Genomic DNA, 14,767 nt, shown 5'->3' with positions numbered 1-14,767 from the left:
ATTCGGTGAAAACAATCTTGAAGAGGGATGTTAGTGAGTGAAGCGGCAGTTACTGTTCGCAGCAGTATGGTGCGCGGTTGTGCAATTCTCTGTAAGTAGATCTTTTTGAGTTTTCGAGCCTGGATTCTCAAAAGAAAGATTGCTTGCACCATTTTTTTCAATGCCGAAACTTGTTTCAAGTTTATTGCTTCAGCTCAAGCCCTACTTCTATATGTTGTTCGTGACACTTGGGGACTTCGGTGCTACGTTGGTGCACTTGGTCAACCAAAATCGGTACTTTATTTCATAATGCTACGTCCATGATGCCTTTAAAGGATAAAGGATAAAGTCACTGGTGTGTCAATCCACGTGGGATGCGTTTCACAGCAATTCGTAATCGTTGAGATTTTGCAACGCGTATTGGACTACACCTATGAGTTGCGGGGGCCATCCGAAGATCATGTCAGTGTTTTTGTTCTCCCAGACAAGTGTGTTACGAATTCCTCGACTCCGGAGGGATGAAATATTTGGTTTGCACTAGGGCGGTTTCTAACCACCGGCCGTTTGGCTACAAGGGACCTCTAACCGACTGCGGCGCATAATGTATTTAGTTTGTGCAAACGATTATCTTCAAAAAATAAAAGCAAATTTTGTGACAGCTCCTCCAGGGGATCCCGTGAATATGTCTTCAACGTATCATTTTGGTAACGAAACGGCTGATTCTAGGTCTTCTGTCGTTAGTTATTTTGCTAATCAGTTTCGCAATATGTATAATACAAATGCAGTGTTGTATTGCTCTGCTTCAGTTAATTCGATAATTTTATATGTTCGATAGAGGTTACTTTGGCTCATGCTAGGACTACTCGGCCTTAGCAGCTAACGATACGATCATATCATAAGAATCTGGATACACAAGCGCTTTGAAAAATAGGAAAAAAGAAAGAAAAGTCTAGAAATGCGATACCCTCTTCCATGTTTCTGCAAATGTCCTTAGTTTGATGCGTTTATTTTGTGGCTGAACAAATAAGAACTCGTGACAGGTCTCGGGAAACAAAAAAAAACTTTGTGAGCTAAGCTAGATCCTTCGTATTTCAGTTCTTGTGCATATCTATCAATGAACATCCGATTCAGATTTATTTTGGATGCGAGCATTTACGGTTTACTCACACTTACAGCTCCCGTAAAATGGAATTAGGCTTACACTGTGTTCAACTCACATCTATTCTCCAGATTTTATTCCAGCGGATAGTCCGAGGAGGAAAGTACTGCGGTGTGGTATTTGAGTTGCCCTGCGAGGGAAAAGGGTTCTATGATCAATTCAATGCTGATGTGAGTTTTTTTTTGACTGAACTCAATGAAGCTTTTTGAACACACATCCTATGTTGTTTCGTAATTAGATAAAATTGTAGTCAAAGAACTTACAGCAACCTTATCCATCTTCTTTCAGACTCAGTATTGATTACGTCTAAAAAAACAAAGAAAAATTGCGCAAATCGTTTGCCCGATTTTCTCTATACGCTCTCGTTTTGTTCTCAAGAGTAGTTCCTGCATGATCATGAATGTCATGATTTTGTTCTACAAGATTTTCATCCACTATTATCATTTGTATTTCACCTTTTTCAAATATGTTTCACAGTGCTTTCTACTAATTTCTTAACAGCATCACTTGCAGTTCGAACAGCCCTTGTGTACTCCAACAGAGCATGCGCTTGCATGTTATTGCAATACTAATTTGTGCAACATGAATATTTCTGCGATCCGTGTGAGTATTATATTCTTTCTTCATTTATTTGCCATTGGAGTGAATTTCATTAAATTGCACCAGTTAAGCCGCACATTCACTTGAGGTTCCTCTGTAAATCCAGCACATATCTCATATTTTTGTTTGATTGCGCCCCAAATTCTTCTTTAAACAAAATAAACAACTAATACTTTACCGGAAATTAGTCGAATTATTTTCGACCGATCTGGCTAACGCCGAACTTCACACTTCTTGTAGTTCACATTTCGCTTGCCTTCTCTGATCAATAGCAATTAATAGTAGTATAAATTTTTGCACCGCAATTGAATTTTTCTTTCCCTCGCAACATCCTTTCCCGTTCTTTTTCTAAGAGGCTTTGGCATTGATAAAAAATTCAACACTTTTCTTCCTAAAGTTGTCAGCACTTCGCTTCGAGAATCAAACTTGTTTTCATACCTATATTCCTTTGGTACCGCTAGAATTTGAAAACATTATTATATTATTAGCACTGGATGTTCTCACGTTTTCTCCAGAAACTGACATAGAATTAAGGAAATCTGTAAGGTTTAATGACGTGAACGCCGACATCACAGTGACAATTTATCAATTCTCTTGATCTGTTAGCCACTATTGAAACATTTGTTTGCATGCCTACATAGGGATGAAACGAAACACACGAAAGGAAACTTTTCAAAACGTTTCATTCACCCCTTGACAAACCTGCTTGGACGTATTACCTAATTGATTCCAATTTTTTCGTCGTCCCACCAAATGTGCACTTCGCAGTGTTTTCTGACGTCAGCGCTCCAATATCACGGCGTCGTTCCTGTCTCAACAGAGATGCGTATGCACACGCGACAGAATAGGCCCGTTTTTTCTAGGGCATTACGCACATTCCATCTATGCCGATATAGCATCTGAGCTTTCTCTTCTTCATCCTCAACAGTTAATGGTAAATGGTGTGATCTAAACTACTTGAACGCCACCATACTGTTAACGATGAAAATCCTACGTCACACCACGAAAGCAGCTACTTGCGTGCATATAATTTCTGCGGGATTCATCTGGCAAGCAATATGAGTGTCACGTACAGCGGAGTGGGCATACGGAAGAATACAGTTCGGTAATTGGCACCACATGCAACCCATCTCACTCCATTTTGCTGTCTTCTGGCGAGGACGCACTACAACGTCGCGGAACTCGTCCTCTTGTATTCTAACGCCGGCAGCCTACATTTGGAATCATATGACTCCACAAAGGTTTCTGAATTGAAGTGAACGTGGTGGTGCATCCCAAGCGGATTTATTAACGCCAGAAACTTTATCCTTTATCCTTTTATGACTCGTACTACCTCACCACCTTGTTTTTTTAGCTCATTCACATAACGATGTGGGATACTTTCCGCTGCCTTTTAACGCAAGCTCGTCTACCTGATGTACTTGGCCCCGTGCCACCCAATTTTACTGTTTTGCTGCACAGGCGCAGAAATCTGAAAGCAGAACGTTGGAGAACGACCCCTCTCACCACGTTCTTATTTCTTCCTACTTTCCGGCGTTGGGGCGAAAAGACACGCACAATCGTTCTATCCTATCTTTCTGCTTGCTGGTACTACCGCACAATTGAAGCTTCGTAGAACTCCTCTAGCTCCATTCTGGGATCTTCACACCCACTTGACGTCGTGAGATCCGCCCTACCCCGACTACACTATTTCCTGGCAGAAATATGTGATGATGTGCAAGATCTCAGTTTAGACAGTAACAATAAAGAAGTAGACACGGACGTTTGTGGTACATATGTGGTATGTGTGTGGTAAATATGTTACATCAGTAAAACGTGGAGAAAATGTCTAACTACAGCTACTTCTTGCAACTTCTTAGTCCCTTTTGAGTTCTGCGAGGAAAGGTACTGCACTTTTGAGAAACTTCATAAGAAACATACTGAAAGAGAATGGGAAAAGTTCGTCATTTATGGACGCATTGAACTAAAACTTTTAATCCATCTGTATACTTTAAGGACTGATCACTTCTACTGATTTTAACCGATTTTTAATTAAAGCACTTATGAGTTTTACTGCATTGTAAAATTGGTGGTGAACATACTCGTAACGTATTATACGCTCTCCCCAATATATAGCTAAAAGGGATCTGTGTCATTAAGTGTTTCATACGTGTTTCTTCAGATACTGACTGTAGTTTAGTGGCAAAACAATCGCTTGTCAAGGGGTGGTGCAAATTTGGTGCATAGTTTGACTTCTTTATGGGGTAGTTTCCTAACAAACAGACAAACAAGCACGGACTAAGCGCGTTATTATGTAGCAAGATATTCACAAATAGTGATGCTTTAACAGGAAATTTGGAAGTCATCACCAGATTACTCAACTGAAGAATCATATCCTGAATGTTTTCAGAATCCTTTCCCAGGTATGTAGCAAATTGCTTTCACTTAAAAATGGGTCTCCAGAAGAAAAAAATATTCTTCTGGAAAGTATTTGCCAGCTGGATCGTTAATGATGACCGACTAACGAATCGTTACAGCTGGTTTTCGCCGCAATGTTGAACATCCGAGTTTATAGTCGCACTCTTTAGCTAGACGAATCATACTTAATCGATTATGAATCGATGTCAATTTTATTGTGTTTTCTTACACAACAAATTTAGAAGATCGTTCTCTCCAGTCTACAACAACAACAACTCAGAGAATGACCACAACAAAAGAGGGGAAATTGGGGCCGTTGCTGCCGGACATGAAAAAAACCAGGAAACCAGGAACAGTTGAAGGTGCTATCTGCTACGTGTTCATGACAAACGGAAATCATCTCTAATAATTGTTTTCTTTAATAGAGCCGGACACAAGGTTGTTGTAATCCTTTATTCGTGGCTAACGTTTCCGCAATACCGCCTTCTTGAGAGCCTGAAAGGGGTGAAATCGAACGTGATTAATCCGATCAACGCCTTATCCGCCCAACAAAGAAAGTCCTACGTTAACCGTTGGGCCTCATAGCTACCAGTAGAAGTTAACATCGTACCTTAGGTTCAGCTGACTATCCTGCAACTGCTAGATACCTGTTGTGAGGTGACCAGCGCAATCAAATATCAGCCTTAAATAAGGCGCGAGTTCCCGCGTAATGGAGAGGCATTCCTCCGTGCGATTCATATTTGGACTCTTGGAGTGGATCCAAAAAGCCTCCAGAGCCTTGCGCGCCGCAGTGCTAGGTTCGCGCGCCAAAATGTATGTAACGCCAAGGTATTTATAAGAGTCCAAACATGAATCGCAAGGAGGAATGCCTCTCCATTACGCGAGAACTCGCGCCTTATTTAAGGCTGATATTTGGTTGCGCTAGTCACCTCACAACAGGTATCTAGCAGTGGCAAGATAGTCTGCTGATCCTAAGGTATGATGTTATGTTCTACTGAGAGCTATGAGGCCCAACGGTTAACGTGAGACTTTCATTGTTGGGCGGATGAGGCGTTGATCGGATGGTGACAAAATTTGACTAGGAAGTTGGTGCACACTGAAAATTGCTGGCAATGGCTCTTTCGGTTGTGTTGCAGAATCAACTCTGGAAAAAGATGCGATATCGTTGGGGGGAAGGGGGTGGGGGATAGCAGCAAGAACAACAAAGGAATAGAGGGAATTCACACAACTAGCAGCGATCTACATCCCGAGTTGTTCTTCTCTTTTTGCTTTTTTTAAGTGCTTTTTTTTGCCTTTTGTTCCTTTTGTTGTTCTTCTGTCTTCATACTCCATCCAATGCCATCTGTATACAGAAAAATTCCACTAGCACCTTCAGCGGTGAGCTTGATTGAATGGAGAAAGGAACTGAGGAATCGCTCTGTTCTATACAACTGACACGCCATTTCAGTGATCTACAAAAATAAGAATCAGTGAAGCAAAACATCGAAAAGGATTTTTTATCGGTCACGAAACTCTCTACCAATCTTTTGTAGAATTTGGGCAACACATTTCACTTCTATGTACGTTTACTGGTTTCAAAAGAAAAGTAACGAATTCCTTCTTGAACCAACATTTTCGAAATCTCTAGAAAAGCTGCAACGTTACTACTGGCCCAGACTTTGAGTAACGAATTAATATCGGTTTGCTTCGGAGTTTTCCTTCTGCATTTTAGATCACACCAAGGACGCTTTCAAAAAAGATGAAGGCAGTGAAAAAGGAAAAAATTCAGGACAAATTCCCAGACTGCATTGTTCATGCTTCGTAATTTTTTACATGTACATCGTTTGGTTGCTGTACTTTTGAATGGCTTTACCTAGCCTCGAATAGACTACTTTTGTTTTTCTTGCCAGATGACTCAGACTCCTTAAAAGATCACAACGAAATTGGAATCTGCTTTATCTGCCTCATATAACATTTAAGATGTTGACTTCCAATAAATTTTTTTTTCAAATGAAAATGAATCTGAGATCATTTTGGAGAGCGATCTTTGAAGTATTGGAATGATATGATAAGATTAGCAGAGAAGTGCTTATAGCTCAATTTTTACTCTCTGTTCAATTTCATAAGTGAATGGTTCGAATATCCAAGGCTACAATATGAGAATTCATGTACACGATAAAGTCGCTGTTGATTAACCAAACAACATATGAAGTAACTTCAACATATAAGGTCAGCGAAGGCAAGGCTCCTTTGCTCAACAATATTCATGATGCACAATAACGGGCTTAGTCTGCTGTGTGTGGGTTTGTGTGTGTGTGAACCCAAAAAATCGAAATCCAAAAAGGAGATGCGACGGGTCCACCAGCGTCAAATTGGTGCACCGGCGTGGCACAGCGGTAAAAAAGGGTGCGACGGGGTCCATTACCTTGTTGTCGAATTACTGGTTAGTGTACACCCTAGTCCTTATCACTGTTGAATTTATCAAGGCCTTCCGACCTTAAAAAGGGTCATCCGCATCCAGAATGAGCAAAAATTCGCTTTGAAATTCTTGATAAAAAAAAGAAACTCCGGCGCTGACACACTACAATGTTAAAATAAACCCGAGCTCACGATAGAAAGTAGACAAGTGAAATTTGTCAGAGATCCATAATCCATGATATCACCATCTCATGAGCATCTGATATCAACCAAATCCGATTAATAATCCACATTTAGTGAATTGGCGCAGTGAAGATGTCGCGCAACGAACCCTTTGAAACCGTTGAGTGTAAAAGATATACGAATAGCAGTTAACTGCACTAAAAGCAGTAAGCAATTACGACTTAAAAGGTCTTATTCGATTTGAAGATGCCTTACTCCTTTAAGTGAACCTGCCTGGACGTCCGTTTTCAGACTTTTTGTGGTGCTTGGTCCGCTTGCCTCCACTATTTTCTAATGAAAGAAATACTGGCATTGCCTGTACAATTGTACTTTTTCCCCTAACAGCTTCCTCGTTTTTTTCAATGAAACTTAAGCATTGACGAAAGATTTCATTGTCCGTTCCTGGATGTCAAAGGGATATAAGTGCAGCATCATGTTTGAAAATTCTCCATAAAAACCTACTCATTCCGATAACAGATTTCATTGCATTTCTGAATGTGTAGGTTTTTTTTATGGAGAATTTTATGGAGAGCCACAATTTGGAAACGTACCCTAATTGTTTTTTCTTCTAGCTTTTTTTTTTAGTTTCTTTAAGTTTTTGTCCTGTTTTCCCCAATAATTAGCAAAAATGTTGTACGAAACTATGTGAACGCAAGTATCATTAAGATAAGGATCTACATCAGATCACGTAAGTTGTTAACTACCATTTCAGCAGTCATTTACGTGATTGCCTCCAATTTCTGAAGAAAAGTTGTTACGAAATTGTTGAGGAGAATGTTGAGGGAAATAAACGTGTCTGTCTTTGTGAATTATTTCTTCACTTTTTTCTAGGCATAGATTTCTGATTTCTCAAAATTGTTGTTGGATCGTAAAACATATGTACAAATGTGTTTCCTGTGTATCGATAGAATGATAGTGAGTTAAGCAAAAATAGTTGTTTCTGTTATTTTAAGTTCGGACGTAATAAATAAAAATCTACATTTAGGACTCTTAGGATTGACCGCAGGGGAAGGTCTAGTATTCGTACGAGATTTTAGTGTGATATTCACAAAATGTTTAATATGGCATGGGAATTTTTAACATTCGTTAAAGACACCGAATCACGAAGGGTGTTGGATCTCATCAGAAATAGATATAGATAACTCATGATATAGATGAGATAGATAACTCTCAGTTTCGTGGTTCGCCCATAAGGAAGAGTAGATGATTGCATGACGTAATGAGTGGTGTATCACATGCAGGTCGTGTGGACATGATTATATAGAGGAAACGGGACCCCTCTATGTATTCGGGTCAAGAAACATCTAGATGGACCCGCGAAATCTCAACTCTCTAGTCCACTCTGGGACACCGTGGATTACATCACTAAACCACTATCTATCAACAAATCTATAACTAATACTATCAACGAAATATAGGTAGAAGTTACATTACTATCCCTCTCGAGTCCGAGACCATAGCATGCAGAACACAAGAGGCATCCTGGATCACCGCCATTGCTCCAGAAATAAACAGGAAGTACATCTGCATTGCGATTACAAACAACTAGCTACTTATCAATCTCACTGCAGGTTTTGATGTCGGGGACAGGCCGCCCCCCTATAAAAACCATGTGATTAGTAGTTGTAGTACAAATAAATAAATATAATGAATAATATAGCTGCCGTCCGTCAACCTTCACTCCCATGTCGTTCCATTCCAAATTTCGCATTGCGTTCTCGAGGGCGGCTGTGAATATTTTGGATTAGATTGTGTCACCCTGCCGGACCCCTCTTCACGTCGTTTATGACATTGTAGAATAGGGAAATTCTTGAATTCCTGGTCATGAAGTTGCGGTACAACTATCGAAGTTCCTCTGTGTACTGAGTAGAGATCCCTTAGTTGTTCAAGGCTTCCATAATCGCTTCCGTCTCAACTGAGTCGAAGGCCTTCTTCAAGTCGAAGAAGGTGAGACAGAGCAGCATCTTCTACTCTGGTGATACTTCGATGAGCTCCATGCAATTATTCCGTGAATGATAACTTGGATCATGTTGAGCATGCTTTTCCACCCGCTCGTGATTCGATGAAAACATCATTGAAGAGTGATGTTAGTGAGTGAAGCGGTGATTAGTATTTGTTTGCTGCAGTATGGTGCGCGGTTGTGCGATTTTTTGTAAGTGGCTCTTTTGAGTTTTCCGATCCTATCTTTAAAGAAATTGCTTGCACCATTCTTTTCGATACAGAAACTTGGAGCTTCAGTTTGTTTCAGCTCAACTGCTACTTCTATACGTTGTTCGTGATACATGGGGACTTCGGTGCTACGTTGGTGTTCTTGGTCAACCACAATCGGTACTTTATTTCATAATGCATCTAGTTCGTCCAAATTACTCTCTTATAAAACAAATTTCGTATGCAGTTTTCCAGAGAATTCCATGAAGATGCCTTCATCATCCTATTTTAGTAACGAAACGGACGATTCTACGTCTTCTCTCTCTCATCTTTTGCTAATCAGTTCCGCAATATGCGTCCCTTCAAATGGGTTTCTGTCTGGTTCGGCCTCAGTAATTTCGATAGAGTCGGATAATGTTGCATGCAAGAACCACTTGGCTTTATCAACTTACCTTTCACATTTTCACAATACTAGATTGTCTCTTCCTCTCCGTTCATCTCTCCTTATGCCACCCGTCGTTTCGCAGGCGATTGCCTGTTTCGGTGCGCAGAGATTAAGGGTGACGTAGAATAAAGAAAACCGGATGTATCGTCACTACAAGACGTGATTTAGCAAACAGATAGTTTAAGGACAACATTGGAGAGACAGACCACAATGGCTCCTGCTTTGACAGCAGCAAAGTGTTAAACGACCACAGGTTCTTTGACGATCTCATGGTCTCCTGAGGATGTGGCCAAGAAGCGAGGACAGTTTTCTGCAACTTCTCTAGAGGGCGGGGCAACGTGTTGATGTTTTCTTCTAGTTTTTTTGTTTTCGTGTCATAAGCCTGCACACCATATCAAAGTCTGAGTGATGTTCGAGGATATGGCACCCCATTTGGCAAAAGTAGTCCAACAGTTGTCTGAATAGCTTTTTCTTCACGCATTCAAGCTTTTTCATCATTTTCAATTGCGCTTCCCAGGTCTAGGATCTGTACATTATTCTAGGGCGAATTGCGGACAGCAAGACTCGCAGCTTGACTTCGTTGGCCATCGATACCGATCAGACACACTCGTTGAGTGAGCTAAAGCTGCGAATGCGAATGCCTGCAGCTAATTTCGATACGAGGAAAACAACATGTTGTTACGTCGCACTGGTGGAAGCAGCATTACTAAACCAGTCTGAATGTCCGGCTCAAGCTGGACTTCACTTTTTTGCTTGGTTCTCTTCGCTCGGCCCACTGATCAATTAATTAAAATTGATCGAAAATTAATGGTAGTGACATTTTCTGTAAAATCAGAATTCTGCTTTGTTTAGCTTCAAACACTCCTTCGTTTAAAATATAATATAGAGTCAATTTTGAAGCATTGCTCGAAGTAGGGGTTTTCTTCTTGTTTTCACCAAAAGCTATCAAAGAATGATGTCTAATATAAAATGACGTGAAACGACATCAACGTACTGATAAGGATAACGTTCCTCGTCGGATCATGTAAACTGTTGCCTACTATTCAAGTAGCCGGTTTCATTCGTGTTTCCACTTTCTAGGAGAGGAGTTTTTCCCTCGTTGGTAGTTTTACCAAGAAGGAAATCGTGCAAGAAAAGGGGGGCACGGAGGAGTCATAGAGGTGAAAAGCAACGCACGCAGTAGCCACGGGTAAGAAACGGTTGCAACGTCCCATTTACCTTTTACGACATGCGCAGGGAGTTACTGTGCACCAATCCGACGCCAGTGGACCCGTGTCTCCTCGTTTAACCTCTCCACCACGCCTGCTCACCAATTCAACTCCGGTGGACCCGCCGCACCCCCTTTTATAGCAATCTGGCGCCGGCACACCAATCCGACGCCGGTGGACCTGTCGCACAATCTTTTCGAATTTCGTGACTCAAACACACACGGAACAAGATAAGCCCGTTATTATATACCATGGTAGTGATATCGTGAGCATTGTAAATCTTGTACAAGGATGAGTTCACTTACTTGACTCAATCGGCGGGCTAGTATCATCGTCTGACGCGATTACCAGCATCTTCGCCGAAGTATGTCGACCTTGACTTTACCCAACCCCAATCTTCTGCGAGAGCTTGCACAGAATCAATCCATTCGTCGCTATTCCATATTCTGCGAAATCTTGCGTCTCGCCTGAACTGCCTATCCACGCCGAGTTTCCTCAGGTCCTTTTCACCACCTCAGTCCAGAGCTTCCGTTTTCGCCCAGGTGCCTCTTCCAGATCGAATCCGGCAGAGTCCTCAAAACTCGGTGCAAAAGGCTATCTGCAGGTCTTCTTATTATATGAACAAAGAAGCAAATGCTATTTTCTGTAGCCACTTTCGATGGCGGTGCAAGATGTTGATATCTTCGACGTGTCATCCGCCGGTACACCTCATCGACTTCCGCGTTAAAGGCATCACTCCAGAAATCTGGGATGGCACAGATTTCCGGTGGAGTATTCGTGTACGAGATCGTAGGTTATGGAGAGAGAGGTGATTCCGTCCATTTCTTCCTAATTGCCGTGAAAAACCGCCCTGAAGATACGAATTCGAGCGTTCTGGCGCGCTACATTCTACAAGGAATTCGATTGGAGCGCGCCATCCATGCGCCGCATCTTCCGGGCCGTTTTTTACGGATATTAGGAAGAAATGGACGGAATCACCACCTCTCATTGATCTACTATGCCGTATACGAATACTCCACCTAAAATCCGTACCACCTCAGATTCGTGGGTTGATGCCTTCAAGCTCTTAATTGTGGCGTACCCTACTCCAAAAGTATCCAACCACTCATGTAAGCAGCTTCCTTTGCGCGCAGTCAAGCTTCTCCATCACCGTAGATGGTGCTGCCTAAGTCTCCGATCCGCACATCGTTATAGGGCGAACTGCAGATATGTAGACTCGCAGCTTGAATTCGTTGGTGTTGGGGGACAGCATTTCGTTAAGGGGTGAATGCGAAGACGGCCTTAGCGCATATTTGCTGAATATCTTTCTCGTGAATGCCATTGTTTTTCAGCATACAGCCCAGGTAACAAAACTCATCGACGAGTTCAATTGGTTGTCCCTCCACCCTGATTCCATCTTGAGGTCTTGAAGAAATACACAGCTGCTTGCATCTATCAGTGCGTAGAGGTAATCCATAGGCTGCAGCAAACCCCGATACGAGATTGACAACATGTTAAAATTTAGTAGTGCTTTCCGCGAATATTACAACATCGTCGGCGTACTCGAGATCAGTCAAGAGGCACCCTGATGGTACTCTCGGCGCAGCCTCCTGCGATAAAATCAATGCGAACATGTCTAAAATACCCAGCCAGGAGGTGGCCATTGTCGGAATCGACGCAAATGAGAAGATAAGAAGATGGGACTCGAACAACAATCCGATGTGCTAGGAAAATGGTATTATTCAGCGGAGTGCACATCGAACAACGGGGACCGTCTGGCCTTCTTATGTGAAAAGACGTGCCTCATCATCGCTTCCACTTTGAAGAGGGATCATTCACGCCATCAGCTCACGTGGCAAGGGTCAACCCTTTTAACGCCTGAAGAGCATCGCAAGCGGCATTAACTTAACTGTTCCTGATTTTTCTCCGCTTATTTTTTTCCAGGAATAAGGGAACCTTACCTATAGAAGTTGTGCATGCACCAATGTAAGCTCAAAGTTATGTGCGGCTTATGCGGCTACACGCTGGCATCATTCAATCAGCCATGACATCAGTCATTTTAGCTTTCGCGTTTTGCCTCTCAAATGCTACTCACGTTGTCCTGTTCTTCGCACACAATTCGATAATCTACTACAGAGTCTTATACCATACAGTTAGAAAGGACATAAGCGACGTGTTGGAAGCGCACAGAATTCTCTAAAAATTTGGCTAGATCGATTTGGACATCTTTTAGTAGTTGTCTTTAGGTTGCCACCTCTGAGAATCTTCACCACAATAGCCTACTTTTTGAAACGTTATCAAGTTCTATGTTCAAGTTCTAATGACAGCACTTGAATTGAGAGGCAATCGCGTTTTGCCTCTCTAATGCTACTCAGGTTGTCCTGTTCTTCGCACACAATTCAATAATCTACTACAGAGTCATTCTAGCTAGCTGACAGTTAGTATCTTTGTAGTTGTGAAACTTTCGGATTTATCTTTAAGGATGTGAAGATGTGCTACGAATCAGTCATACTCATCGTCGATGGTATTATGCAGGTAGAAGTAGCATCTGCGGGCTCTATTTTTGCGCTGTGAGAGCAAGGTCCGAAGACAGCAAGGTTCGCAGTGCACGGATACTGAGATTGTTTGTGTGGTTTATCGGGAAGTACACTGTTCCTTATGCTGCTGTTGTAGGATTTCCTCACAGGTCGTCCAAAACCGATGTGGGTCAGAAAACCACCTTCCAGCATTGTTCCAATACGGTGGGGAAGTATTAGCCTCAGCTTCCGATGCCGGGAATTAGAGAATTTCAATTCTAAAAGTTCTGAAATGTCGAATATTTTTTCGTCTTGGGAGAGGATGTTCCTATGTTATGCATCACATTCCACGCCCAGAGTTGCCACTGCGAGACGACAAACCGTTGCTGACTCGCAGTTATAGTGAATAGAAATGCACATGTTCTTGTACTTTTCTGCACATAGTCACTGGCTTTAGCAACATTCCTGACGTGCTCACGGATTTACAACGATACTCACTATCTACACTACTCCGCACAGAAGAGATATGGTTTCGTTTGACCTGCCGCATGCTGCACTCAAGATGTGGGTTTCGATATCGCTCAGCTGCCGGCTTTCTTTCCTGAGTCAGCGTGTTTCATGTGAACATTTTTTCGATTGCTATGGTGGTAGGCGCTATGCATTTTAGCTATCGCCTTTTGCCTCTCTAACGTTGTCCTGGAAGCGACTGCTTTCCAAATCATATCACTTGCATTAATAAGGCGTTTGAAGGGATAGGTTACACTTTTGATTTCCCAAGCTCCGTAGAAGATCATGTCATCCTGAAACTTTAGTCCGATTAAGGATCGGTAATGGTCTTAGTCGCACTCGAAAATTTAACACACCACTCGTGTTAAGACAGAAAGCAGCAACAATATATCGTAAAGATATGAATGCACAACCACTTTGAAAAATAACAAAAATTAGTTATAGAAATGCGGTACTATCTTCCATGTTTCTGAATATTTGTTTTATCTCATACATTAATTTTGTGGGAGAACAATGAGACAACAAAATAGAAAGACTCATGATAGGTCTGGGGAAACGAAAAAACTTTGTGACCTAAGGTAGCACCTTCGTTTTCCCGTTCTTCTACATCTTTGTCGCTGGACAACCGATTCAATGTCGTTCTGGATGCGAGCATTTACGGTTCACTCATACTTACAGATCCAGTCGTAGTGTTACACTATTTGGACGAAGAAATCAATTGTGTGCAATCACGGCATATCCAAATGAATCATTGCGGATCCAGCACATTTCTTTGCGTTTTTATCTCAAAATAGAATTAGGCTTACACTGCGTTCACACCTCAACTACCATCTATCTCCACATTTTATTTCAGCGGACATCATTAGGAAGAATCTGCGGTGTGATATTTAGTTTACCCTGCAGGGGAGTTGGGTACTATGATCAATTCAATGCTAATGTGAGTTTTTTTTTAAATGAACTCAATCAAGCTTTTGAGCGCACATCTTATGTTGTTTCGTAGTTGGATAAAATTGCAGTCAAAAGAACTTACAGCCGACTTTGTCATCTTGGGATTGTTTCAGACTCAGTATTAATTACGTTTAAAAAAACAGTAAGAATTTTGCGCAAATGGTCTACTAGATTACCTCTATGCAGTGTCGTTTCGTTCTTAAAAGTAGTTCCTGCATGATAATCTCATAATTTTATTTTGCAAAATTTTCCTTCACTATTA

The 14,767-nt window shown here is 41.6% G+C and overlaps 2 protein-coding genes across 3 annotated transcripts in view; both read left to right on the top strand.

Moving 5' to 3' along the window:
• Positions 1–66: 66 nt before the first annotated feature.
• Positions 67–5,977, top strand: RB195_016083 (uncharacterized protein; the record flags this gene model as incomplete). Its single annotated transcript, XM_064207082.1, has 7 exons — positions 67–91; positions 194–273; positions 1,222–1,308; positions 1,652–1,741; positions 4,068–4,140; positions 4,378–4,497; positions 5,847–5,977. 7 exons carry the CDS (start codon positions 67–69, stop codon positions 5,975–5,977), a joined length of 606 nt encoding a protein of 201 aa, XP_064062963.1.
• A 2,904-nt stretch (positions 5,978–8,881) lies between these two features.
• The window catches only part of RB195_016082 (uncharacterized protein), a gene marked incomplete at both ends in the record, with an annotated part of 11,697 nt that continues 5,811 nt past the window's right edge, over positions 8,882–14,767 (top strand). Inside the window, 3 exons of one of the 2 annotated variants that reach the window (XM_064207081.1) lie at positions 8,882–8,906; positions 9,003–9,082; positions 14,411–14,494. In XM_064207081.1, coding sequence (XP_064062962.1) covers positions 8,882–8,906; positions 9,003–9,082; positions 14,411–14,494 — 189 coding nt within the window. The remainder of the gene's footprint in view (positions 8,907–9,002; positions 9,083–14,410; positions 14,495–14,767) is intronic. The other variant, XM_064207080.1, reaches the window with a different exon arrangement.

The sequence above is a fragment of the Necator americanus genome, chromosome V (assembly GCF_031761385.1).
Source record: "Necator americanus strain Aroian chromosome V, whole genome shotgun sequence".
In the NCBI taxonomy this organism is placed as follows: domain Eukaryota; kingdom Metazoa; phylum Nematoda; class Chromadorea; order Rhabditida; family Ancylostomatidae; genus Necator; species Necator americanus.
The sequence above is the reverse complement of the archived record's forward strand: the minus strand, read 5'-3'. Positions and strand labels throughout refer to the sequence as shown.